The sequence below is a fragment of the Eleutherodactylus coqui genome, chromosome 2 (genome assembly GCF_035609145.1).
Source record: "Eleutherodactylus coqui strain aEleCoq1 chromosome 2, aEleCoq1.hap1, whole genome shotgun sequence".
In the NCBI taxonomy this organism is placed as follows: domain Eukaryota; kingdom Metazoa; phylum Chordata; class Amphibia; order Anura; family Eleutherodactylidae; genus Eleutherodactylus; species Eleutherodactylus coqui.
In genome coordinates, this window is record NC_089838.1 from 324038322 (window position 1) to 324065973 (window position 27652).

The 27652-nt window shown below is 43.5% G+C and overlaps 1 protein-coding gene across 1 annotated transcript in view; it reads left to right on the forward strand.

Moving 5' to 3' along the window:
• The first annotated feature begins 210 nt into the window (after positions 1-210).
• The window catches only part of VAMP2 (vesicle associated membrane protein 2), a 39756-nt gene continuing 12314 nt past the window's right edge, over positions 211-27652 (forward strand). Inside the window, exon 1 of the mRNA XM_066593794.1 lies at positions 211-299. Coding sequence (XP_066449891.1) covers positions 298-299 — 2 coding nt within the window. The 5' untranslated portion in view covers positions 211-297. The remainder of the gene's footprint in view (positions 300-27652) is intronic.

Consider the following 27652-nt stretch of genomic DNA (forward strand, 5'->3'; position numbering starts at 1 on the left):
CACAGCACATGTGACACAATCCGGTCCGCCGGCTGATATCACACACTGCTGGTATATAACTGCACATAGACCGCAATGATATAAGTTCTATATACAGCGGGCACGGTGACACATTGTATCTATGAATAATATATAGCGCTCCGGCCCTCCTCCCATCCCCCTCCTTCATCCCCTCCCTGTCCCCCTCCCTCTCTGCAAAGCCCCGGATGTTAGTGACGTCATTGAGAGCCATCTTTTGTCAGAAGCTGGAGAAGAAGGAGCTGCAGCTGTATCAGAGCCTGAACAGCACCCTGCAAGATGTGAGTGTCCTTCCCCATCCCCCTCCCATGCACCCCACCGATGTACACCGCACCCCCATACACCTAGACGCACGCATACACACGGAGCGTAGCGTGGCGCACACTGCATCCAGCCAGACGGGAACCATCCCAGATCCCTGCCCTGCACCCACCGCAATCTGCTGTTGTGTCACACACATGCACGCTCTGCAGGGGTCTACACACCAGATGCCCGTGCCATCCCCGGGTACCCGCATACACTGCAGCCGGCTGGATGCCCCCGACGAGAGGCCGATGTCACACCAACCCACACTGCAATCTGCTGCACGGGATGCAAGCTGCACCCTGCTAGCGTTACACACAAATGCTGCAGCCGTCGGGGGACACAAACATCCACTGCACAAGACTGGAGGCCGGCGTACACACAGTGCACCCTGCTGGATACCGGCGTCACACACTGCAACCTACACACACCGTACCTACGCTGCACCCCGATACATTCTACCGTCACACACGGCCATCTTAATGCTTGCGTAACGCACCCGACTAGAGCCCAACGTCAGACGTATATACGGTGCATCCAATTAGAGCTGTGCCACACATCTATCAAAAGTGCACCCAACTACGGACTAATATGACCCATGTATATGTAATGCGCCAAACTACAACCCAATATCAACCGCAAATATATAGTGCACATAGGGAAAGCCTAATATCATTCATCTATATAGAGTGCGCCCAACTAGAGCCTAATGTCACCCATCTATATACAGTGCGCCCAACTAGAGCCTAATGTCACCCATGTATATACAGCGCACCCAACTAGAGTCTAATGTCACCCATATCTATACAGTGCACCCAACTAAAGCCTAATGTCACCCATCTATATACAGCGCACCCAACTAGAGCCTAATGTCACCCATCTATATACTGTGCGCCCAACTAGAGCCTAATGTCACCCATCTATATACAGAGCGCCCAACTACAGCCTAATGTCACGCATCTATATACAGCGCACCCAACTAGAGCCTAATGTCACCCATCTATATACAGTGCGCCCAACTAGAGCCTAATGCCACCCATCTATATACAGTACACCCAACTAGAGCCTAATGTCACCCATCTATATACAGTGCGCCCAACTAGAGTCTAATGTCACCCATCTCTATACAGTGCGCCCAACTAGAGCCTAATGTTACCCATCTATATACAGTGCGCCCAACTAGAGCCTAATGTCACCCATCTATATACAGCGCGCCCAACTACAGCCTAATGTCACCTATCTATATACAGCGCACCCAACTAGAGCCTAATGTCACCCATCTATATACAGCGCACCCAACTAGAGTCTAATGTCACCCATATCTATACAGTGCACCCAACTAGAGCCTAATGTCACCCATGTATATACTGTGCGCCCAACTAGAGCCTAATGCCACCCATCTATATACAGTACACCCAACTAGAGCCTAATGTCACCCATCTATATACAGAGCACCCAACTAGAGCCTAATGTCACTCATCTATATACAGTGCATCCAACTAGAGCCTAATGTCACCCATCTATATACAGTGCACCCAACTAGAGCCTAATGTCACTCATCTATATACAGTGCATCCAACTAGAGCCTAATGTCACCCATCTATATACAGCGCACCCAACTAGAGCCTAATGTCACTCATCTATATACAGTGCATCCAACTAGAGCCTAATGTCACCCATATCTATACAGTGCACCCAACTAGAGCCTAATGTCACCCATGTATATACTGTGCGCCCAACTAGAGCCTAATGCCACCCATCTATATACAGTACACCCAACTAGAGCCTAATGTCACCCATCTATATACAGAGCACCCAACTAGAGCCTAATGTCACTCATCTATATACAGTGCATCCAACTAGAGCCTAATGTCACCCATCTATATACAGTGCACCCAACTAGAGCCTAATGTCACTCATCTATATACAGTGCATCCAACTAGAGCCTAATGTCACCCATCTATATACAGCGCACCCAACTAGAGCCTAATGTCACTCATCTATATACAGTGCATCCAACTAGAGCCTAATGTCACCCATCTATATACAGTGCACCCAACTAAAGCCTAATGTCACCCTTCTATATACAGTGTGCCCAACTAGAGCCTAATGTCACCCATCTGTATACAGTGCGCCCAACTAGAGCCTAATGTCACCCATCTATATACAATGCACCCAACTAGAGTCTTATGTCACCCATCTATATAGAGTGCACCCAACTAGAGTCTAATGTCACCCATCTATATACAGCGCACCCAACTAGAGCCTAATGTCACCCATCTATATAGAGTGCACCCAACTAGAGCCTAATGTCACCCATCTATATACAGCGCACCCAACTAGAGCCTAATGTCACCCATCTATATACAGTGCATCCAACTAGAGCCTAATGTCACCCATCTATATACAGAGCACCCAACTAGAGCCTAATGTCACCCATCTATATACAGTGCACCCAACTAGAGTCTTATGTCACCCATCTATATACAGTGCATCCAACTAGAGCCTAATGTCACCCATCTATATACAGTGCACCCAACTAAAGCCTAATGTCACCCATCTATATAGAGTGCACCCAACTAGAGCCTAATGTCACCCATCTATATACAGTACACCCAACTAGAGCCTAATGTCACCCATCTATATACAGTGCACCCAACTAGAGTCTTATGTCACCCATCTATATACAGTGCACCCAACTAAAGCCTAATGTCACCCTTCTATATACAGTGTGCCCAACTAGAGCCTAATGTCACCCATCTATATACAGTGCACCCAACTAAAGCCTAATGTCACCCATCTATATACAGTGCGCCCAACTAGAGCCTAATGTCACCCATCTATATACAGTGCACCCAACTAGAGTCTTATGTCACCCATCTATATAGAGTGCACCCAACTATAGCCTAATGTCACCCATCTATATACAGAGCACCCAACTAGAGCCTAATGTCACCCATCTATATACAGTGCACCCAACTAGAGCCTAATGTCACCGATCTATATACAGTGCACCCAACTAGAGCCTAATGTCACCCATCTATATACAGTGCACCCAACTAGAGCCTAATGTCACCCATCTATATACAGTGCACCCAACTAGAGCCTAATGTCACCCATCTATATACAGCGCACCCAACTAGAGCCTAATGTCACTCATCTATATACAGTGCATCCAACTAGAGCCTAATGTCACCCATCTATATACAGTGCACCCAACTAAAGCCTAATGTCACCCTTCTATATACAGTGCGCCCAACTAGAGCCTAATGTCACCCATCTATATACAGAGCACCCAACTAGAGCCTAATGTCACCCATCTATATACAGTGCACCCAACTAGAGCCTAATGTCACCCATCTATATACAGCGCACCCAACTAGAGCCTAATGTCACTCATCTATATACAGTGCACCCAACTAGAGCCTAATGTCACCCATCTATATACAGCACACTCAGCTAGAGTCTAATGTCACCCATCTATATACAGTGCACCCAACTAAAGCCTAATATCACCCATCTATATAGAGTGCACCCAACTATAGCCTAATGTCACCCATCTATATACAGAGCACCCAACTAGAGCCTAATGTCACCCATCTATATACAGTGCACCCAACTAGAGCCTAATGTCACCCATCTATATACAGCGCACCCAACTAGAGCCTAATGTCACTCATCTATATACAGTGCATCCAACTAGAGCCTAATGTCACCCATCTATATACAGTGCACCCAACTAAAGCCTAATGTCACCCTTCTATATACAGTGTGCCCAACTAGAGCCTAATGTCACCCATCTATATACAGTGCACCCAACTATAGCCTAATGTCACCCATCTATATACAGTGCACCCAACTAGAGCCTAATGTCACCCATCTATATAGAGTGCACCCAACTAGAGCCTAATGTCACCCATCTATATACAGCGCATCCAACTAGAGCCTAATGTCACCCATCTATATACAGCGCGCCCAACTAGAGCCTAATGTCACCCATCTATATACAGTACACCCAACTAGAGCCTAATGTCACCCATCTATATACAGTGCATCCAACTAGAGCCTAATGTCACCCATCTATATACAGTGCACCCAACTAAAGCCTAATGTCACCCATCTATATACAGCGCACCCAACTAAAGCCTAATGTCACCCTTCTATATACAGTGCACCCAACTAGAGCCTAATGTCACCCATCTATATACAGTGCACCCAACTAGAGTCTTATGTCACCCATCTATATAGAGTGCACCCAACTAGAGCCTAATGTCACCGATCTATATACAGCGCGCCCAACTAGAGCCTAATGTCACCCATCTATATACAGCGCACCCAACTACAGCCTAATGTCGCCCATATATATACAGCGCACCCAACTAGAGTCTAATGTTACCCATCTATATACAGTACACCCAACTAGAGCCTAATGTCACCCATCTATATACAGTGCGCCCAACTAGAGCCTAATGTCACCCATCTATATACAGCGCACCCAACTAGAGCCTAATGCCACCCATGTATATACAGTGCGCCCAACTAGAGCCTAATGTCACCCATCTATATACAGCGCACCCAACTAGAGCCTAATGTCACCCATCTATATACAGTGCGCCCAACTAGAGCCTAATGTCACCCATCTATATACAGTGCACCCAACTAGAGCCTAATGTCATCCATCTATATACAGTGCGCCCAACTAGAGCCTAATGTCACCCATCTATATACAGTGCGCCCAACTAGAGCCTAATGTCACCCATCTATATACAGTGCGCCCAACTAGAGCCTAATGTCACCCATCTATATACAGTGCGCCCAACTAGAGCCTAATGTCACGCATCTATATACAGCGCAGCCAACTAGAGCGTAATATCATCCATGTATGTACAGTGCACCCAACTAGAGCCTAATGTCACCCATCTATATACAGTGCACCCAACTAGAGCCTAATGTCGCCCATCTATATACAGTGTGCCCAACTAGAGCCTAATGTCATCCATTTATATACAGTGCACCCAACTAGAGCCTAATGTCACCCATCTATATACAGCGCACCCAACTAGAGCGTAATATCATCCATGTATGTACAGTGCACCCAACTAGAGCCTAATGTCACCCATCTATGTACAGCGCACCCAACTAGAGCCTAATGTCACCCATCTATATACAGTGCACCCAACTAAAGTCTAATGTCACCCATCTATATACAGTGCACCCAACTAGAGCCTAATGTCACACCTCTATATACAGTGCACCCAACTAGAGCCTAATGTCACCCATCTAAATACAGTGCGCCCAACTGGAGCCTAATGTCACCCATCTATATACAGCGCGCCCAACTAGAGCCTAATGTCATCCATCTATATACAGCGCACCCAACTAGAGCGTAATATCATCCATGTATGTACAGTGCACCCAACTAGAGCCTAATGTCACCCATCTATATACAGCGCACCCAACTAGAGCGTAATATCATCCATGTATGTACAGTGCACCCAACTAGAGCCTAATGTCACCCTTCTATATACAGTGTGCCCAACTAGAGGCTAATGTCACCCATCTATATACAGTACACCCAACTAGAGCCTATTGTCACCCATCTATATACAGCGCACCCAACTAGAGCCTAATGTCACTCATCTATATACAGTGCATCCAACTAGAGCCTAATGTCACCCTTCTATATACAGTGCGCCCAACTAGAGCCTAATGTCACCCATCTATATACAGAGCACCCAACTAGAGCCTAATGTCACCCTTCTATATACAGTGTGCCCAACTAGAGCCTAATGTCACCCATCTATATACAGCGCACCCAACTAGAGCTTAATGTCACCCATCTATATACAGCGCACCCAACTAGAGCGTAATATCATCCATGTATGTACAGTGCACCCAACTAGAGCCTAATGTCACCCATCTATATACAGTGCACCCAACTAGAGCCTAATGTCATCCATTTATATACAGTGCACCCAACTAGAGCCTAATGTCACCCATCTATATACAGCGCACCCAACTAGAGCGTAATATCATCCATGTATGTACAGTGCACCCAACTAGAGCCTAATGTCACCCATCTATATACAGTGCGCCCAACTAGAGCCTAATGTCACCCATCTATATACAGCGCACCCAACTAGAGCCTAATGTCACCCATCTATATAGAACGCACCCAACTAGAGCGTAATGTCACCCATCTATATACAGCGCACCCAACTAGAGCCTAATGTCACCCATCTATATACAGTGCGCCCAACTAGAGCTTAATGTCACCCATCTATATACAGCGGACCCAACTAGAGCCTAATGTCACCCATCTATATACAGTACACCCAACTAGAGCCTAATGTCACCCATCTATATACAGTGCGCCCAACGAGAGCCTAATATCACCCATCTATATACAGTGCGCCCAACTAGAGCCTAATGTCACCCATCTATATACAGTGCACCCAACTAGAGCCTAATGTCACCCATCTATATACAGCGCACCCAACTAGAGCCTAATGCCACCCATCTATATACAGCGCACCCAACTAGAGCCTAATGTCACACCTCTATATACAGGGCGCCCAACTAGAGTCTAATGTCACCCATCTATATACAGCGCACCCAACTAGAGCCTAATGTCACCCATCTATATACAGTGCACCCAACTAGAGCCTAATGTCACCCATGTATATACAACGCACCCAACTAGAGCCTAATGTCACCCATCTATATACAGCGCACCCAACTAGAGCCTAATGTCACCCATCTATATACAGCGCACCCAACTAGAGCCTAATGTCACCCATCTATATACAGGGCGCCCAACTAGAGTCTAATGTCACCCATCTATATACAGGGCGCCCAACTAGAGTCTAATGTCACCCATCTATATACAGCGCACCCAACTAGAGCCTAATGTCACCCATCTATATACAGCGCACCCAACTAGAGCCTAATGTCACCCATCTATATACAGTGCGCCCAACTAGAGCGTAATGTCACCCATGTATATACAGTGCGCCCAACTAGAGCCTAATGTCACCCATCTATATACAGCGCACCCAACTAGAGCCTAATGTCACCCATCTATATACAGAGCTCCCAACTAGAGCCTAATGTCACCCATCTATATACAGTGCGCCCAACTAGAGCCTAATGTCACCCATCTATATACAGCGCACCCAACTAGAGCCTAATGTCACCCATCTATATACAGTGCACCCAACTAGAGCCTAACATCATTAATGTATATACAGTGCATCCAACTAGAGCCTAATGTCACCCATCTATATACAGGGCGCCCAACTAGAGTCTAATGTCACCCATCTATATACAGTGTGCCCAACTAGAGCCTAATGTCACCCATCTATATACAGTGCACCCAACTAGAGTTTAATGTCACCCATCTATATACAGTGCACCCAACTAGAGCCTAATGTCACCCATCTATATACAGTGCGCCCAACTAGAGTCTAATGTCACCCATCTATATACAGCGCACCCAACTAGAGCCTAATGCCACCCATGTATATACAGGGCGCCCAACTAGAGTCTAATGTCACCCATCTATATACAGCGCACCCAACTAGAGTCTAATGTCACCCATCTATATACAGCGCGCCCAACTAGAGTCTAAGGTCACCCATCTCTATAGAGTGCGCCCAACTAGAGCCTAATGTCACCCATCTCTATACAGTGCGCCCAACTAGAGCCTAATGTCACCCATCTATATACAGTGCGCCCAACTAGAGCCTAATGCCACCCATCTATATACAGTGCGCCCAACTAGAGCCTAATGTCACCCATCTATATACAGTGCACCCAACTAGAGCCTGATGTCATCAATCTATATACAGTGCACCCAACTAGAGCCTAATGTCACCCATCTATATACAGCGCACCCAACTAGAGCCTAATGTCACCCATCTATATACAGTGCACCCAACTAGAGCCTAATGTCACCCATCTATATACAGCGCGCCCAACTAGAGTGTATAGTCACCCATCTCTATACAGCGCACCCAACTAGAGCCTAATGTCACTAATCTATATACAGTGCACCCAACTAGAGCCTAATGTCACCCATCTATATACAGTGCACCCAACTAGAGCCTAATACCACCCATCAATATACAGTGCGCCCAACTAGAGTCTATTGTCACCCATCTATATACAGTGCACCCAACTAGAGCGTAATGTCACCCATCTATATACAGTGCACCCAACTAGAGCCTAATGTCACCTGTCTATATACAGCGCACCCAACTAGAGCCTAATGTCACCTGTCTATATACAGTGCACCCAACTAGAGCGTAATGTCACCCATCTATATACAGCGCACCCAACTAGAGCCTAATGTCACCCATCTATATACAGTGCACCCAACTAGAGCCTAATGTCGCCCATCTATATACAGCGCGCCCAACTAGAGCCTAATGTCACCCATCTATATACAGCGCACCCAACTAGAGCCTAATGTCACCCATCTATATACAGTGCGCCCAACTAGAGCGTAATGTCACCCATGTATATACAGTGCGCCCAACTAGAGCCTAATGTCACCCATCTATATACAGTGCACCCAACTAGAGTCTAATGTCACCCATCTATATACAGCGCACCCAACTAGAGCCTAATGTCACCCGTCTATATACAGTACACCCAACTAAAGCCTAATGTCACCCATCTATATACAGTGCACCCAACTGAGCCTAATGTCACCCATCTATATACAGCGCACCCAACTAGAGCCTAATGTCACCCATCTATATACAGTGCGCCCAACTAGAGCCTAATGTCACCCATCTATATACAGTGCACCCAACTAGAGTCTAATGTCACCCATCTATATACAGCGCACCCAACTAGAGCCTAATGTCACCCATCTATATACAGCGCACCCAACTAGAGCCTAATGTCACCCATCTATATACAACGCACCCAACTAGAGCGTAATGTCACCCATCTATATACAGCGCACCCAACTAGAGCCTAATGTCACCCATCTATATACAGTGCGCCCAACTAGAGCCTAATGTCACCCATCTATATACAGCGCACCCAACTAGAGCCTAATGTCACCCATCTATATACAGTACACCCAACTAGAGCCTAATGTCACCCATCTATATACAGTGCGCCCAACTAGAGCCTAATGTCACCCATCTATATACAGTGCGCCCAACTAGAGCCTAATGTCACCCATCTATATACAGTGCACCCAACTAGAGCCTAATGTCACCCATCTATATACAGTGCACCCAACTAGAGCCTAATGCCACCCATCTATATACAGCGCACCCAACTAGAGCCTAATGTCACACCTCTATATACAGGGCGCCCAACTAGAGTCTAATGTCACCCATCTATATACAGCGCACCCAACTAGAGCCTAATGTCACCCATCTATATACAGTGCACCCAACTAGAGCCTAATGTCACCCATCTCTATACAGCGCGTCCAACCAGAGCCTAATGTCACCCATCTATATACAGTGCACCCAACTAGAGCCTAATGTCACCCATGTATATACAACGCACCCAACTAGAGCCTAATGTCACCCATCTATATACAGTGCGCCCAACTAGAGCCTAATGTCACCCATCTATATACAGCGCACCCAACTAGAGCCTAATGTCACCCATCTATATACAGCGCACCCAACTAGAGCCTAATGTCACCCATCTATATACAGGGCGCCCAACTAGAGTCTAATGTCACCCATCTATATACAGCGCACCCAACTAGAGCCTAATGTCACCCATCTATATACAGCGCACCCAACTAGAGCCTAATGTCACCCATCTATATACAGTGCGCCCAACTAGAGCGTAATGTCCCCCCCCCTATATACAGTGCGCCCAACTAGAGCCTAATGTCACCCATCTATATACAGCGCACCCAACTAGAGCCTAATGTCACCCATCTATATACAGAGCTCCCAACTAGAGCCTAATGTCACCCATCTATATACAGTGCGCCCAACTAGAGCCTAATGTCACCCATCTATATACAGTGCACCCAACTAGAGCCTAACATCATTAATGTATATACAGTGCATCCAACTAGAGCCTAATGTCACCCATCTATATACAGTGCACCCAACTAGAGCCTAATGTCACCCATATCTATACAGTGTGCCCAACTAGAGCCTAATGTCACCCATCTAAATACAGTGCGCCCAACTAGAGCCTAATGTCACCCATCTATATACAGTGCACCCAACTAGAGCCTAATGTCACCCATCTATACACAGTGCACCCAACTAGAGCCTAATGTCACCCATCTATATACAGTGCGCCCAACTAGAGCCTAATGTCACCCATCTATATACAGTGCACCCAACTAGAGCCTAATGTCACCCATCTATATACAGTGCACCCAACTAGAGCCTAATGTCACCTGTCTATATACAGTGCACCCAACTAGAGCCTAATGTCACCCATGTATATACAGGGCGCCTAACTAGAGTCTAATGTCACCCATCTATATACAGCGCACCCAACTAGAGCCTAATGCCACCCATGTATATACAGGGCGCCCAACTAGAGTCTAATGTCACCCATCTATATACAGCGCACCCAACTAGAGCCTAATGTCACCCATCTATATACAGCGCACCCAACTAGAGTCTAATGTCACCCATTAGACATTAGACTCTAGTTGGGCACACTGTATAGATATGGGTGACATTACGCTCTAGTTGGGCGCACTGTATATAGATGGGTGACATTACGCTCTAGTTGGGTGCGCTGTATATAGATGGGTGGCATTAGGCTCTAGTTGGGCGCACTGTATATAGATGGGTGACATTAGGCTCTAGTTGGGCACACTGTATAGAGATGGGTGACATTAGGCTCTAGTTGGGCGCACTGTATAGAGATACAGTGCGCCCAACTAGAGCCTAATGTCACCCATCTCTATACAGTGTGCCCAACTAGAGCCTAATGTCACCCATCTATATACAGTGCGCCCAACTAGAGCCTAATGCCACCCATCTATATACAGTGCGCCCAACTAGAGTCTAATGTCACCAATCTATATACAGCGCACCCAACTAGAGCCTAATGTCACCCATCTATATACAGCGCACCCAACTAGAGTCTAATGTCACCCATCTATATACAGCGCGCCCAACTAGAGTCTAATGTCACCCATCTCTATACAGTGCGCCCAACTAGAGCCTAATGTCACCCATCTATATACAGCGCACCCAACTAGAGCGTAATGTCACCCATCTATATACAGTGCGCCCAACTAGAGCCTAATGCCACCCATCTATATACAGTGCGCCCAACTAGAGTCTAATGTCACCCATCTATATACAGTGCACCCAACTAGAGCCTAATGTCACCCATCTATATACAGGGCGCCCAACTAGAACCTAATGCCACCCATCTATATACAGCGCAGCCAACTAGAGCCTAATGTCACCCATCTATATACAGCGCGCCCAACTAGAGCCTAATGTCACCCGTCTATATACAGTGCACCCAACTAGAGCCTATTGTCACCAATCTATATACAGTGCGCCCAACTAGAGTCTAATGTCACCCATCTATATACAGCGCGCCCAACTAGAGCCTAATGTCACCCATCTATATACAGTGCACCCAACTAGAGCCTAATGTCACCAATCTATATACAGTGCGCCCAACTAGAGCCTAATGTCACCCATCTATATACAGCGCGCCCAACTAGAGCCTAATGTCACCCATCTATATACAGCGCGCCCAACTAGAGTCTATTGTCACCCATCTCTATACAGCGCACCCAACTAGAGCCTAATGTCACTAATCTATATACAGTGCACCCAACTAGATCCTAATGTCACCCATCTATATACAGTGCACCTAACTAGAGCCTAATGCCACCCATCTATATACAGTGCACCCAACTAGATCCTAATGTCACCCATCTATATACAGTGCACCTAACTAGAGCCTAATGCCACCCATCTATATACAGTGCGCCCAACTAGAGCGTAATGTCACCCATCTATATACAGCGCACCCAACTAGAGCCTAATGTCACCCATCTATATACAGCGCACCCAACTAGAGTCTAATGTCACCCATCTATATACAGTGCACCCAACTAGAGCCTAATGTCACCCATCTATATACAGTGCACCCAACTAGAGTCTAATGTCACCCATCTATATAGAGCGCACCCAACTATAGCCTAATGTCACTAATCTATATACAGTGCACCCAACTAGAGCCTAATGTCACCCATCTATATACAGTGCGCCCAACTAGAGTCTAATGTCACCCATCTATATACAGTGCGCCCAACTAGAGCCTAATGTCACCCATTTATATATAGTGCGCCCAACTAGAGCCTAATGTCACCCATTTATATACAGCGCGCCCAACTAGAGTCTAATATCACCCATCTATATACAGCGCACCCAACTATAGCCTAATGTCACTAATCTATATACAGTGCACCCAACTAGAGCCTAATGTCACTAATCTATATACAGTGCACCCAACTAGAACCTAATGTCAACCATCTATATACAGTGCACCCAACTAGAGCCTAATGTCACCCATGTATATACAGGGCGCCCAACTAGAGCGTAATGTCACCCATCTATATACAGTGCACCCAACTAGAGCCTAATGTCACCCATCTATATACAGTGCACCCAACTAGAGCCTAATGTCACCCATGTATATACAGGGCGCCCAACTAGAGCGTAATGTCACCCATCTATATACAGTGCACCCAACTAAAGCCTAATGTCACCCATCTATATACAGCGCACCCAACTAGAGTCTAATGTCACCCATCTATATACAGCGCACCCAACTAGAGCCTATTGCCACCCATGTATATACAGCGCACCCAACTAGAGCCTAATGTCACCCATCTATACACAGTGCACCCAACTAGAGCCTAATGCCACCCATGTATATACAGTGCACCCAACTAGAGCCTAACATCATTAATGTATGTATAGTGCATCCAACTAGAGCCTAGTGTCACCCATCTATATACAGTGCACCCAACTAAGCCTAATGTCACTCATCTATATACAGTGCACCCAACTAGAGCCTAATGTCACCCATCTATATACAGTGCACCCAACTAAGCCTAATGTCACTCATCTATATACAGTGCACCCAACTAGAGCCTAATGTCCTCCATCTATATACAGTACACCCAACTAGAGCCTAATGTCACCCATCTATATACAGCGCACCCAACTAGAGCCTAATGTCACCCATCTCTATACAGTGCGCCCAACTAGAGTCTAATGTCACCCATCTATATACAGGGCGCCCAACTAGAGCCTAATGTCACCCATCTATATACAGTGCACCCAACTAGAGCCTAATGCCACCCATCTATATACAGCGCACCCAACTAGAGCCTAATGTCACCCATCTCTATACAGTGCGCCCAACTAGAGTCTAATGTCACCCATCTATATACAGGGCGCCCAACTAGAGCCTAATGTCACCCATCTATATACAGTGCACCCAACTAGAGCCTAATGTCACCCATCTATATACAGTACACCCAACTAGAGCCTAATGTCACCCATATCTATACAGTGTGCCCAACTAGAGCCTAATGTCACCCATCTATATACAGTACACCCAACTAGAGCCTAATGTCACCCATCTATATACAGCGCACCCAACTAGAGCCTAATGTCACCCATCTATATACAGTGCACCCAACTAGAGCCTAATGTCCTCCATCTATATACAGTGCGCCCAGCTAGAGCCTAATGTTACCCATGTATATACAGGGCGCCCAACTAGAGCCTAATGTCACCCATCTATATACAGTGCACCCAACTAGAGCCTAATGTCACCCATCTATATACAGTGCACCCAACTAGAGCCTAATGTCACCCATCTATATACAGTGCACCCAACTAGAGCCTAATGTCACCCATCTATATACAGTGCACCCAACTAGAGCCTAATGTCACCCATCTATATACAGCGCACCCAACTAGAGCCTAATGTCACCCATCTATATACAGTGCACCCAACTAGAGCCTAATGTCACCCATCTATATACAGTGCACCCAACTAGAGCCTAATGTCACCCATATCTATACTGTGTGCCCAACTAGAGCCTAATGTCACCCATCTATATACAGAGCTCCCAACTAGAGCCTAATGTCACCCATCTATATACAGCGCACCCAACTAGAGCCTAATGTCACCCATGTATATACAGGGCGCCCAACTAGAGTCTAATGTCACCCATCTATATACAGTGCGCCCAACTAGAGCCTAATGTCACCCATCTATATACAATGCGCCCAACTAGAGTCTAATGTCACCCATCTATATACAGCGCACCCAACTAGAGCCTAATGTCACCCATGTATATACAGGGCGCCCAACTAGAGTCTAATGTCACCCATCTATATACAGTGCGCCCAACTAGAGCCTAATGTCACCCATCTATATACAGTGCGCCCAACTAGAGTCTAATGTCACCCATCTATATACAGTGCACCCAAGTAGAGCCCAGTTTCACCCATCTATATACAGTGCGCCCAACTAGAGTCTAATGTCACCCATCTATATACAGTGCGCCCAGCTAGAGCCTAATGTCACCCATGTATATACAGGGCGCCCAACTAGAGTCTAATGTCACCCATCTATATACAGTGCGCCCAACTAGAGCCTAATGTCACCCATCTATATACAATGCGCCCAACTAGAGTCTAATGTCACCCATCTATATACAGTGCACCCAACTAAAGCCTAATGTCACCCATCTATATACAGTGCGCCCAACTAGAGCCTAGTTTCACCCATCTATATACAGTATGCCCAAGTAGAGGCCATTGTCATCGCTCTATATACAGCGCACCCAACTGGAGGCCAGTGTCATACATACATACATAGTGAATTCAAGTAGGGCCCAATGGAGTCCGGAGTCACCCCTCACTATATACTACACACTGACGCCAGCTCGTTGCATTCACATGACGCGGCCATTGTATTAGTAGCGGCCGGCGTCACACACATGGCGGTGTCACTCGTGGCCCGGCACACAAGCTGCACATGGCACGTCACCAGGCATCGGTGCAGCAGTACCGCGGCACATCGTATGGACGGCCTCATTCACTTGGTCCCCATCGATTACTGAAGAGCTCTGATTAGTGTCGCACGCGTTTTACATATAACCAGATATACACAAGACCTGCGTACACTGCGCCAGGACGGGTAGACACAGGCGCGGGCCCAGCTCTCACTTGGCAGCATGCCCATCCCGCATGTATATACGCATAAATAGCTAATATTGGTTTCACATGTGTCACTTATATAAAGGGTTAATATGCATACATAGTGATTGTGTTACATACAACACGCATGCACACACATGGCACACCGTCACCATTACAGAGGGGGCTGTAATGCAGGGGATTGTGGGTTGTCAAGGGCGTCTGTATAAATGACACGCTGCGTTGCAGGTTGGGGGCACAGAGGGCGCACAGGGACAGGCCGCGTGTGGCATCACAGCATATATATGGTCTGTTACTATAGATTTTATTACACGATGCAGATACTCCGGGAGCTTTGGGGGTTTACAGGTTATTTTTCATGATGGTGGTGATGATGATGGTGACGAGGCGCACACCTCCCCCTGCATGCAGCATCACAGGAAAGAGAAAGGAGGACATGTTCTTAAAGGGACAAGATGAGTTATGTCCTGTCCCGCCCCCATAACCCCAGACCACGAGGGGCTTCATTTCAGTTGTAAATCTTTGACAATAATGTGTGTTAGGATGTATAAATGCATGTATACACGTACAAACCTGTCCGTGTGATAGATGGATGGATATGAGATAGATAGATAAATAGATATGAGATAGATAAATATGAGATAGATAGATAATTAGATACATATGTGATATATAGATATGAGATAGAAAGATAGATGGATAAATATGAGATAGATAGATAATTAGATACATATGTGATATATAGATATGAGATAGAAAGATAGATAGATAGATAGATGGATAAATATGAGATAGATATGTGATAGATAGATAGATAGATAGATAGATAGATAGATAGATAGATAGATGGATAAATATGAGATAGATATGTGATAGATAGATAAATATGAGATAGATATGAGATAAATAGATAGATAGTAGGATAGATATATATGACATAGATAGTTTGCAGATAGATAGATAGCTAGATAGAGAGATATGAGATTAATAGATATGAGATAGATAGATAGATATGATTTACTTAGATAGAAAGATAAAGCGATAGATATGTGATAGATATATTGATGGATAGATTAGAGAGATATATGCGATACAGAGATATGAAAGATATATATGTAATACATATACCTATGATAGAGATATGAGATATAGAGATAGAAAGATTAGAGCGATATGAACATGACAGAGATATGTGAGGTAGAGAAATTACATAAAACCGAGCCGATATACGTTCGTCTGAATGCAGCCTAAGAGACATGAGATAGAGGGATATGTGAGAGTTATGATTTATGCATATGAGAGATATTAGCTAGATATGCCATACAGAGGCGTAACTTGAAGATTCTGGGCTCAATGCAAAAACTGTAACAGGGCCCCCAACTACAATGCTTTATACATAGTACTGGGCTCCCTATATGGAGAAGAGAGGCCTTATGGGCCCCCTAAGGCTCCTGGGCCCGGGTGCAACCGCATCCCCTGCATCCTCTATAGTTACGCCCCTGATGCCATGGACTCCTATAGCGTTACTCCAGACGTGTCCCTACCCCTCAGTCTCTACCTCCCACTTGTTTGGCAGTACTAATGTTTATTGATTTATTTGGTTCTTCCAATAAAGTTTCTTTGAATTTGATATACGAGAGAGGGAGAGAAAGATTAGAAAGATATGTGAGAGAGAGAGATATGAGACAAAAATATGACAGATTCATATGTGAGATAAAACAGTTATTACATAGAGAGATATGAGACAGCTAGTTTACATAAAACGATTAATTTAGATTATATCGCTGGACCGTGTGAATCTGAACCAGTGACTAAATGATAAACGATTGTTTGTTTGCTTATTTTTCATTGTTTCGTTTGTGCAAGCGGCGACCGTCACGTGTAAACAGGCAGGTGTTAATCTATGAATGACTACCTGTTTACTGTGAATGGAGGTGGGCGGCTAGAAGCGATCACCGGCGCGCTCCACCTCCATTCACTGAAGGATCATGGCTGCTGACTGAAAGCACAGGAGCGATTATCGCTGGGACGACTGGCGGGCACCAAAGCACTCGGTGGTCGTCTCATGTAAAAGGTTTGAGAAAGAGATATGAGGGAGAGGTATGAAAGATATGTGAGATAGAAAGATATGAAATGTGATAAGAAAGGTAAGAAATAAGAGGATTATGAGATAGAGAGATAAGAAATTTGAGAGATATGTCAGAGTTATTAGTTATGGATATGAGATATACCATGTCCTTCTATGGTGCTTACAATAGATGTGACCCTACCCCTCAATCACTGTTTGCTACTTGTTTTGTAATGCTCATGTGTATTTGGTCCAAACAATAAAGCTTCTTTGAATGTGATATGAAATCTATCTTTCTATCTTCTATCTATCTACCCTGTTTCCCTGAAAATAAGACCTACCATGAAAATGAGTCCTAGCATGATTTTTAAATAGTTCCCAGGCACCAATACATGTAAAAAAATAAATATTTTGGTGTAAAAATTAATATAGGACCCTGTCTTATTTTCAGGGAAACACGGTATCTATCTATCTATCTATCTATCTATCTATCTATCTATCTATCTATCTATCTATCTATCTTCTATCTCATATCTATCTATCTCTCTATCTATCTCATATCTATCTATCTCTCTCTCATATCTATCTATCTATCTATCTATCTATCTATCTATCTATCTATCTATCTATCTATCTCATATCTATCTATTTATCTATCTCATATCTATGTATCTATTTATCTATGTCATATCTATCGATCAATCTATCTATCTTCTATCTATCTCTCTATCTATCTCATATCTATCTATTTATCTATCTCATATCTATCTATCGATCAATCTATCTCCTATCTATCTATCTATCTATCTATCTATTTATCTATCTCATATCTATCTATTGATGAATCTATCTCCTATCTATCTATCTATCTATCTATCTATCTATCTATCTATCTATCTATCTTCTATCTCATATCTATCTCATATGTATCTCTCTATCTATCTCATATCTATCTATCTCTCTCATATCTATCTATCTATGTCATATCTATCTATCTATCTCATATCTATCTATCTATCTATCTATCTATCTATCTATCTATCTTCTATCTCATATCTATCTCATATGTATCTCTCTATCTATCTCATATCTATCTATCTATCTCATATCTATCTATCTACTATCTATCTATCTATCTATCTATCTATCTATCTACTATCTATCTATCTTATATCTATGTCATATATATCTATCTATCTCATATCTATCTATCTATCTATCTATCTATCTATCTATCTATCTATCTATCTATCTATCTATCTATCTATCTATCTTCTATCTATCTATCGCATATCTGTCTATCTCATATTTATCTATCTCATATCTATCTATCTCATATGTATCTCTCTATCTATCTCATATCTATCTATCTATCTATCGCATATCTGTCTATCTCATATCTATCTATCTCATATCTATCTATCTATCTATCTATCTATCTATCTACTATCTATCCATCGTATATCTGTCTATCTCATACCTATCTATCTTATATCTATCTATCTATGTATCTCTCTATCTATCTCATATCTATCTATCTATCTCTCTCATATCTATCTATCTATGTCATATCTATCTATCTCATATCTATCTATCTATCTTCTATCTCATATCTATCTCATATGTATCTCTCTATCTATCTCATATCTATCTATCTATCTATCTATCTATCTCATATCTATCTATCTATCTACTATCTATCTATCTATCTACTATCTATCTATCTTATATCTATGTCATATATATCTATCTATCTCATATCTATCTATCTATCTATCTATCTTCTATCTCATATCTATCTCATATGTATCTCTCTATCTATCTCATATCTATCTATCTATCTATCTATCTATCTATCGCATATCTGTCTATCTCATATCTATCTATCTCATATCTATCTATCTGTCTATCTATCTATCTATCTATCTATCTATCTATCTACTATCTATCTATCCATCGTATATCTGTCTATCTCATACCTATCTATCTATCTATCTATCTTATATCTATCTATCTATCTATCTATCTATCTATCTATCTATCTATCTATCTATCTATCTATCTATCTATCTATCTATCTATCTATCTATCTATCTTGTTTTCCTTTTTACCAGATTTTCTGTTATGTCCGTAGTATTAACATTGGGGATGTCTTAATGAATATATAATCAGGGATTATCGTACTACGTGGAGCTCGGCCTCCTAAGCCTCCTTGGGCCTAGTGAGAACGAGTCTACTAAATGTATTACTGGTGTATATTTGGTTTATATACAGTAAAATTCCTTTCATTCAGCATCATCCAGAATTTTTTTTTATATTCTTCCACACTATATAGTATACACAGTCTAGATGTCATATACTCCATGATGTATCTGTGTATGGGGCAGTATACACCCTCGATATGCTGTATACCCCACGTTGTATGTGTATGTGGAACAGTATACACAGTGTATATACAGTGTACTCCACATTGTATGCACATACGGAGCTGTATACATACAGTATATGCTGTACAATCTATGTTTTATGCGTATATGCAGCTGTATACACATGGTATATGCTGTATACGTCACGTTGTATGTGTATATGGAGCCTTATACACATGGTATATGCTGTAAACTATGTTATATGTGTATATGGAGCCGTATACACGTGGTATATGCTGTATATTCCCCGTTGCATGTATATATGGAGCCGTATACACGTGGTATATGCTGTACACTCTATGTTGTATGTGTATATGGAGCCGTATACACGTGGTATGTGTTGTACACTATATGTTGTATGTGTATATGGAGCTGTATACACGTGGTATGTGTTGTACACTATATGTTGTATGTGTATATGGAGCCGTATACACGTGGTATATGCTGTACACTCTATGTTGTATGCGTATATGGAGCCGTATACACGTGGTATATGCTGTACACTCTATGTTGTATGTGTATATGGAGCCGTATACACGTGGTATGTGTTGTACACTATATATTGTATGTGTATATGGAGCTGTATACACGTGGTATGTGTTGTACACTATGTGTTGTATGTGTATATGGAGCCGTATACACGTGGTATATGCTGTACACTCTATGTTGTACGCATATATAGAGCCGTATACACGTAGTATATGCTGTACACTCTATGTTATATGTGTATATGGAGCCGTATACACGTGGTATTTGCTGTAAACTCTGTTATATGTGTATATGGAGCTGTATACACGTGGTATATGCTGTAAACTCTGTTATATGTGTATATGGAGCCGTATACACGTGTTATATGCTGTGAACTCTGTTATATGTGTATATGGAGCCGTATACACATGGTATATGCTGTACACTTTATGTTGTATGTGTATATGGAGCCGTATACACGTGGTATATGCTGTACACTCTATGTTATATGTGTATATGGAGCCGTATACACATGGTATATGCTGTACACTTTATGTTGTATGTGTATATGGAGCCGTATACACGTGGTATATGCTGTACACTCTATGTTGTATGTGTATATGGAGCCGTATACACATGGTATATACTGTACACTCTATGTTGTATGTGTATATAGAGCCGTATACACGTGGTATATGCTGTAAACTCTGTTATATGTGTATATGGAGCCGTATACACATGGTATATGCTGTACACTCTATGTTGTATGTGTATATAGAGCCGTATACACGTGGTATATGCTGTACACTCTGTTATATGTGTATATAGAGCCGTATACATGTGGTATATGCTGTACACTCTATGTTGTATGTGTATATGGAGCTGTATACACGTTGTATATGCTGTACACTCTATGTTGTATGTGAATATGGAGCCGTATACACGTTGTATATGCTGTACACTCTATGTTGTATGTGTATATAGAGCTGTATACACATGGTATATGCTGTACACTCTATGTTGTATGTGTATATAGAGCCGTATACACGTGGTATATGCTGTACACTCTATGTTGTATGTGTATATAGAGCCGTATACACATGATATATGCTGTACACTCTATGTTGTATGTGAATATGGAGCCGTATACACGTTGTATATGCTGTACACTCTATGTTGTATGTGTATATAGAGCTGTATACACATGGTATATGCTGTACACTCTATGTTGTATGTGTATATAGAGCCGTATACACGTGGTATATGCTGTACACTCTATGTTGTATGTGTATATAGAGCCGTATACACATGATATATGCTGTACACTCTATGTTATATGTGTATATGGAGCCGTATACACATGGTATATGCTGTACACTCTATGTTGTATGTGTATATGGAGCCGTATACACGTTGTATATGCTGTACACTCTATGTTGTATGTGTATATAGAGCCGTATACACGTGGTATATGCTGTACACTCTATGTTGTATGTGTATATAGAGCCGTATACACATGATATATGCTGTACACTCTATGTTATATGTGTATATGGAGCCGTATACACATGGTATATGCTGTACACTCTATGTTGTATGTGTATATGGAGCCGTATACACGTGGTATATGCTGTACACTCTATGTTATATGTGTATATGGAGCCGTATACACATGGTATATGCTGTACACTCTATGTTGTATGTGTATATGGAGCCGTATACACGTTGTATATGCTGTACACTATATGTTATATGTGTATATAGAGCCGTATACACATGGTATATGCTGTACACTCTATGTTGTATGTGTATATAGAGCCGTATACACGTGGTATATGCTGTACACTCTATGTTATATGTGTATATAGAGCCGTATACACGTGGTATATGCTGTACACTCTATGTTGTATGTGTATATGGAGCCGTATACACGTTGTATATGCTGTACACTCTATGTTGAATGTGTATATGGAGCCGTATACACGTGCTATATATGCTGTATACTCCATATTATATGTGTACATGGGGGATATGTATTATTTCTGGGATCATTTAGGATGAAGCCCCTGGTTCTCGGGTACTGAGGCTACAGTGAGTCTGCAGACGTGACTCCGCTAACCTGACGTTAGATTTAATCACATTAGAAGCGTCTGACTTTCTTGCCAAAAAATGAGATTCGTGATCATTGCCGAGCATGCAGCACCGCCAGCCCCCGGCTGCAGGATTTAAAGGGACACGCCACCAAAAAAGCATTATTTTAGTGACATAAAAACCGCCCCACCGACCAAAAGAAAGAAAAAGCCAGGATATAGAAAAACTCATCATCCCCCTGTGTTGTGTATTCTTAGTAATGCATCTGTTTTAGGGAAAGCTGGGTGACAACTGATGGCCGCCATTAGAGCTCCCAAGGGGGACGTTAGGACCCTTTTGTATGCACCAATGATTGGGCACAAATGTTCGCCCATCCGGTCGTCGATCTGTCTGAATATTCTGGTGATCATCTGATGAACGATCAAACTCTCGCTTGTCGGCTGCTTTAATCTTTCCTGCCGTCCTGATACTGCCGAACCGCGCCGGATCGGGCTTCCTGAAAGGTCCCTTACTATTGGGGCTCATTCACACAGGTGTACTTACCCATCTTATCAAGTGCGTAAGTCGCTGTGCTGAATCCCCATTGATTTACGTTGGGGCAGTCAGACAAGCGTATTTTTCAAGTGACTTTCGGATGTGTGAAAATATACGCGGTGTGTCCTATTTTGGTGCATATTACGCACTGAAACAGGCTATTGAAGCCAATGGACACGCCGGAAACCTGCTTATTTCCTGTATATTTGCGCATCTAAACAACAGGCCCTTTTGTGTTTTTTTGCAGCATATTTGCGCGCACAACAAACCCACAGAAGGGCAGAAATACGCAGGAATACGCGATTTTCCTGTTCTTTGCTACTGCGGATCAGCCTTACAGGATCAGATAGCAGGAGTTTGGATATGGGAATTATTTATGTGGGTGATTTGAAACCATGCATTGCATATATGAGCTGCCAGACCATTGGCCAGGAAGTGTTGTCATGGGATTTTTGTTGTATTGCAGGGCGCTACTCAGCCATCTAACATACCCGCCTGCTTTAATGTTGCCAGTTCCTGGTAACCCATCAGAACACACATGGGTACATTCTACTACCCACCTGCTACTGGTTGCACCATCCTGCCGACTACGCCAATTTTGTAATAGGTCACGGATTAAGCACCCCTTCAGCTCCTCCCTGCCCACCTGCATCACATGAGGGGCATAGCCTAGCATGGACATCGGGCTGCTTGTCAGAGCGGCTTAGCGGCTCAGGGTCCTGCTCACCCCCCTTACACTTGCATCTTCTGCAACTACTTCTCTGTATGTGTTCCCATGGCAAAACTTAAAGGCTCTGCTCTGGCAGCTCAGTGTTATCATAGGGACACTAGGCACGGATAAGAAAATTTAAAAAGCAGATCTAAATGATTACTATGAGCCCCCCCTTCCCTTCCCCTATGATAGCATTGAGATGCCGCAACACTGTATAAGAAGTGTTGTCATGGGGTTATAACCCCATGACAACACTTCTTATCCAGCGCTGCAACATCTCATGGTTATATCAGCCACAGACTCTCATTTTACTGGAGACTAGAAATTTAACCTCTGATAACTCATTACAGAGATAATGCAGGTATTTTTCCCCACAGTTGTAATATAGAGGTAATTCTCCTTTAAATCTGGCTAGAGCAGATTTATTAAGGCTGTCTAATATACGGACAGAGTAGAGTTACCGTCTCTTTGTTAGATTTGGCACATTTGTGGCGTACATGGGAATAAGTTTCCTACTTTAAACCACCCCCTGGTATTGTCTGAGAGTGATTGGCCCACTTAAACACCAATCTCACATCAGCAAATTATGGCTGCATTTCTGTGTCCATAATGCTGACAAGTGGCCCAATCATGGGTCTACTGATGAATGTTACCCCCATACAGGGACCATATAGTGGTAGATATCAGCTCCACACAGGCGCTCTGCAGACTATATAATTGATTACAGTGCAGTTATATCCAGTGATCACAGGTGTCACGTTTATATTATATCCAGTGACTGTCATTCATGTTCCCTTTTCTTCTCTATCTGCCCAGACTGCCATATTGACATCTCCCGGCTACAACTTGTCTCTGCAGAATCTGATCCACAGAAAACTTGTGATGTGATTTTAGGCTGCACTCCAGGGTCCTGGGTCTGATTTCCATGCAGTGCCAACCATGAGAGGGCCAGGGGATCTAATAAAGGGGCCATTATGTGCAGGTGTAATGTCATGAACATGAAATTTAAACATACAGGGCGCATGGTAACATAATTTGAAAAGCTGAAATAAGACATTCATCCATTGTCCCATCCATCCATCCATCCTTCTATCCTCCCATCCATCTATCCTCCCATCCATCCATCCTCCCATCCATCCATCCATCCATCCTCCCATCCATCCATCTTTCCTTCCATCCTCCCATCCATCCATCCATCCATCTATCCTCCCATGCATCCTTCCATCCATCCATCCATCTATCCTCCCAACCATCCATCCATCCTTCCTTCCATCCTCCCATCCATCCATCCATCCTCCTATCTATCCATCCATCCATCCTCCCATCAATCCATCCATCCATCCTCCCATCCATCCATCCATCCAACCTCCCATCCATCCATCCATCCATCCAACCTCCCATCCATCCATCCATCCATCCATCCATCCATCCATCCTCCCATCCATCCATCCATCCTCCCATCATCCATCCTCCTATCCATCCATCCATAATCCCTCCCATCAATCCATCCATCCATCCATCCTTCCATCCATCCTTCCATCCATCCATCCATCCATCCATCCATCCAGTTCAGCCTATCATCATGTGCAGGATGACTGTCAGTTTCTAGGATTGTGATATGAGAATGTTAGGGATCACCAGGATGCCATAGCGGTCCAACATTTCAGGATGTTCATGGTATTAAATATTTGCAATCCACGTTTATTTCTGCAGATTCGGTAGTGTATAGAGTTGATATAAAATGGGTAATTTAAAGTTGATCCCTTTTGAACATTTATTTCCATCTAGATACAATTTACATGATATTAGATGACTTTGCATTACTGATCTTGAGTCTCATCATCTCTTATACTACAGTCACATCCAAAGCTGCATTCACAATTATGCAACTTTAAACTGTTAGCAATATGCCACCTGGCAGATACCTCCCTACGGCTTAGATGAGTCCTCACTATAAACTACCCAAAATCTTAATATTCCACAAAAGATTATTTTCAGGTATGATGCAATTTGTGACAGACCGCTTGCTAGGGATATGCCATAATCTGTGACAGATAGGTTGCTGGTTATATGTGGCAATCTGTGACAGACCGGTTGCTAGGGATATGCTGCAATCTGTGACAGACCGGTTGCTAGGGATATGCTGCAATCTGTGACAGACTGGTTGCTAGGGATATGCTGCAATCTGTGACAGACAGGTTGCTAGGGATGAACTGAAATCTGTCACAAACTGGCTGCTAGGGATATATTTCAATCTGTGACAGACCATTTGCTAGACATATACCGCAATCTGTGACAGACTGGTTGATAAGCATATGGTGCAGTCTGTGTAACATGGGCTGCTAAGACTATGCTGCAATATGTAACAAACTGGTTGCTAGGGATATGCTTCAAACTGTGACAGACAGGTTGCTAGGGATATGCCTCAATCTGTAACAAACTGGTTGCTAGGGATGTGCTGCAGTCTGTGACAGACAGGTTGCTAAGGATGGGCCACAATCTTTGACAGACTGGTTGCTAGGGATTTGCCACAATCTCTGAAAAATGGGTTGTTAGGGATGTGCTTTGATTTGTGACAGACTTGTTGCTATGGACATACTACAATGTATAACAGAGCAGTTTCTAGGGATATGACGCGATCCATGAGAAACTAGTTGCTAGGGATATGCAGCCTGGCAACCCCATATAAAAAACTGTTAGTTGTTAGGTGACGTTTCCCTAGCAACCAGAGCGTCAGATGTGACTTTTCAGCTCCTAAAGGGGTCAAAAATGTTTTGGGGCAAAACCCTGTATAATTGACTCGCTCGGCCACCATATTTCTCATGACTGACAGCTGGATTAGCACCGTCCTGCCTGCTGCGAAGTGGACTAGTGGCCACAGCAACGCCATCGCCAAGTAATAACGCCGAGGGTGACCGTTGTCATGTTGGGATTGTGGAAGCAAAGAGCCGCCTGAGCCTCATATTGTGGAGTAATGGTGGCCGTGTGGCGCGGGCAGTGTCATAAGACAAGGCAGATCTCGTCATCAGAGGGTATTTATAACCGCGCCTCTCTCGCCGTGTCGCGTTGTCGCCGTCGTCGCTGTACAATTTTGATAATTTTTTTGTTACGCAGCAAATCTGTTCCCTTTTCCCTGACTCATTAGAAATTACATTTTCCAAGACCTTTTCCTGCCAGCGCGTCCTCCTGATTCAGCTGTTCGCATACAGCGCCAATAATGAAACGTCCGGATCTCTGCAGCGCAATCACCCCACTGCACCACTAGAGGGAGCTGCACACTGCAATATAGAACAGTGCAGAGCGCAGGCAGCGCTGCTGGTCTCTGGAGTCAGCTGCCGCGGTGTCCTATGCGCTTCATATATGCCCTCTGCCGGCAAGGTCCTAAAAATGGGGTACATGTGACTCTTTGATCACTTTTTATTAAATTTTATCTTTGAGACGGGGTGACCAACCAAAAAAAAAAGCGCAATTTTGGCGTTGTGTTTTTTTTTTTTTTTACAGCCTTGACATTGCAGAATAAATAATTCCTCGTTTTAATAGATTTTACTCTTACGGATGCGGCGATACCACCGGGGGTTAATCTTTTTAATGCTTTCATTTTAAAAATGGAAAAAGGGGAGATTTAAAATGTAATTAAAAAAAAACTTAAATTCACTTATTTTTCCTTTTTTCTCAGTCTCCACAAGACTGCAATACGTTGGTATAGTGTGTTCTGTTAAGGGACTCTTCACATGCATATATGCGTAACTACGCTCGCGGTACGCAGTGCGATTGCGCATGAACCGGGTTGTTTTTGCTTTGCCCCGAGTAT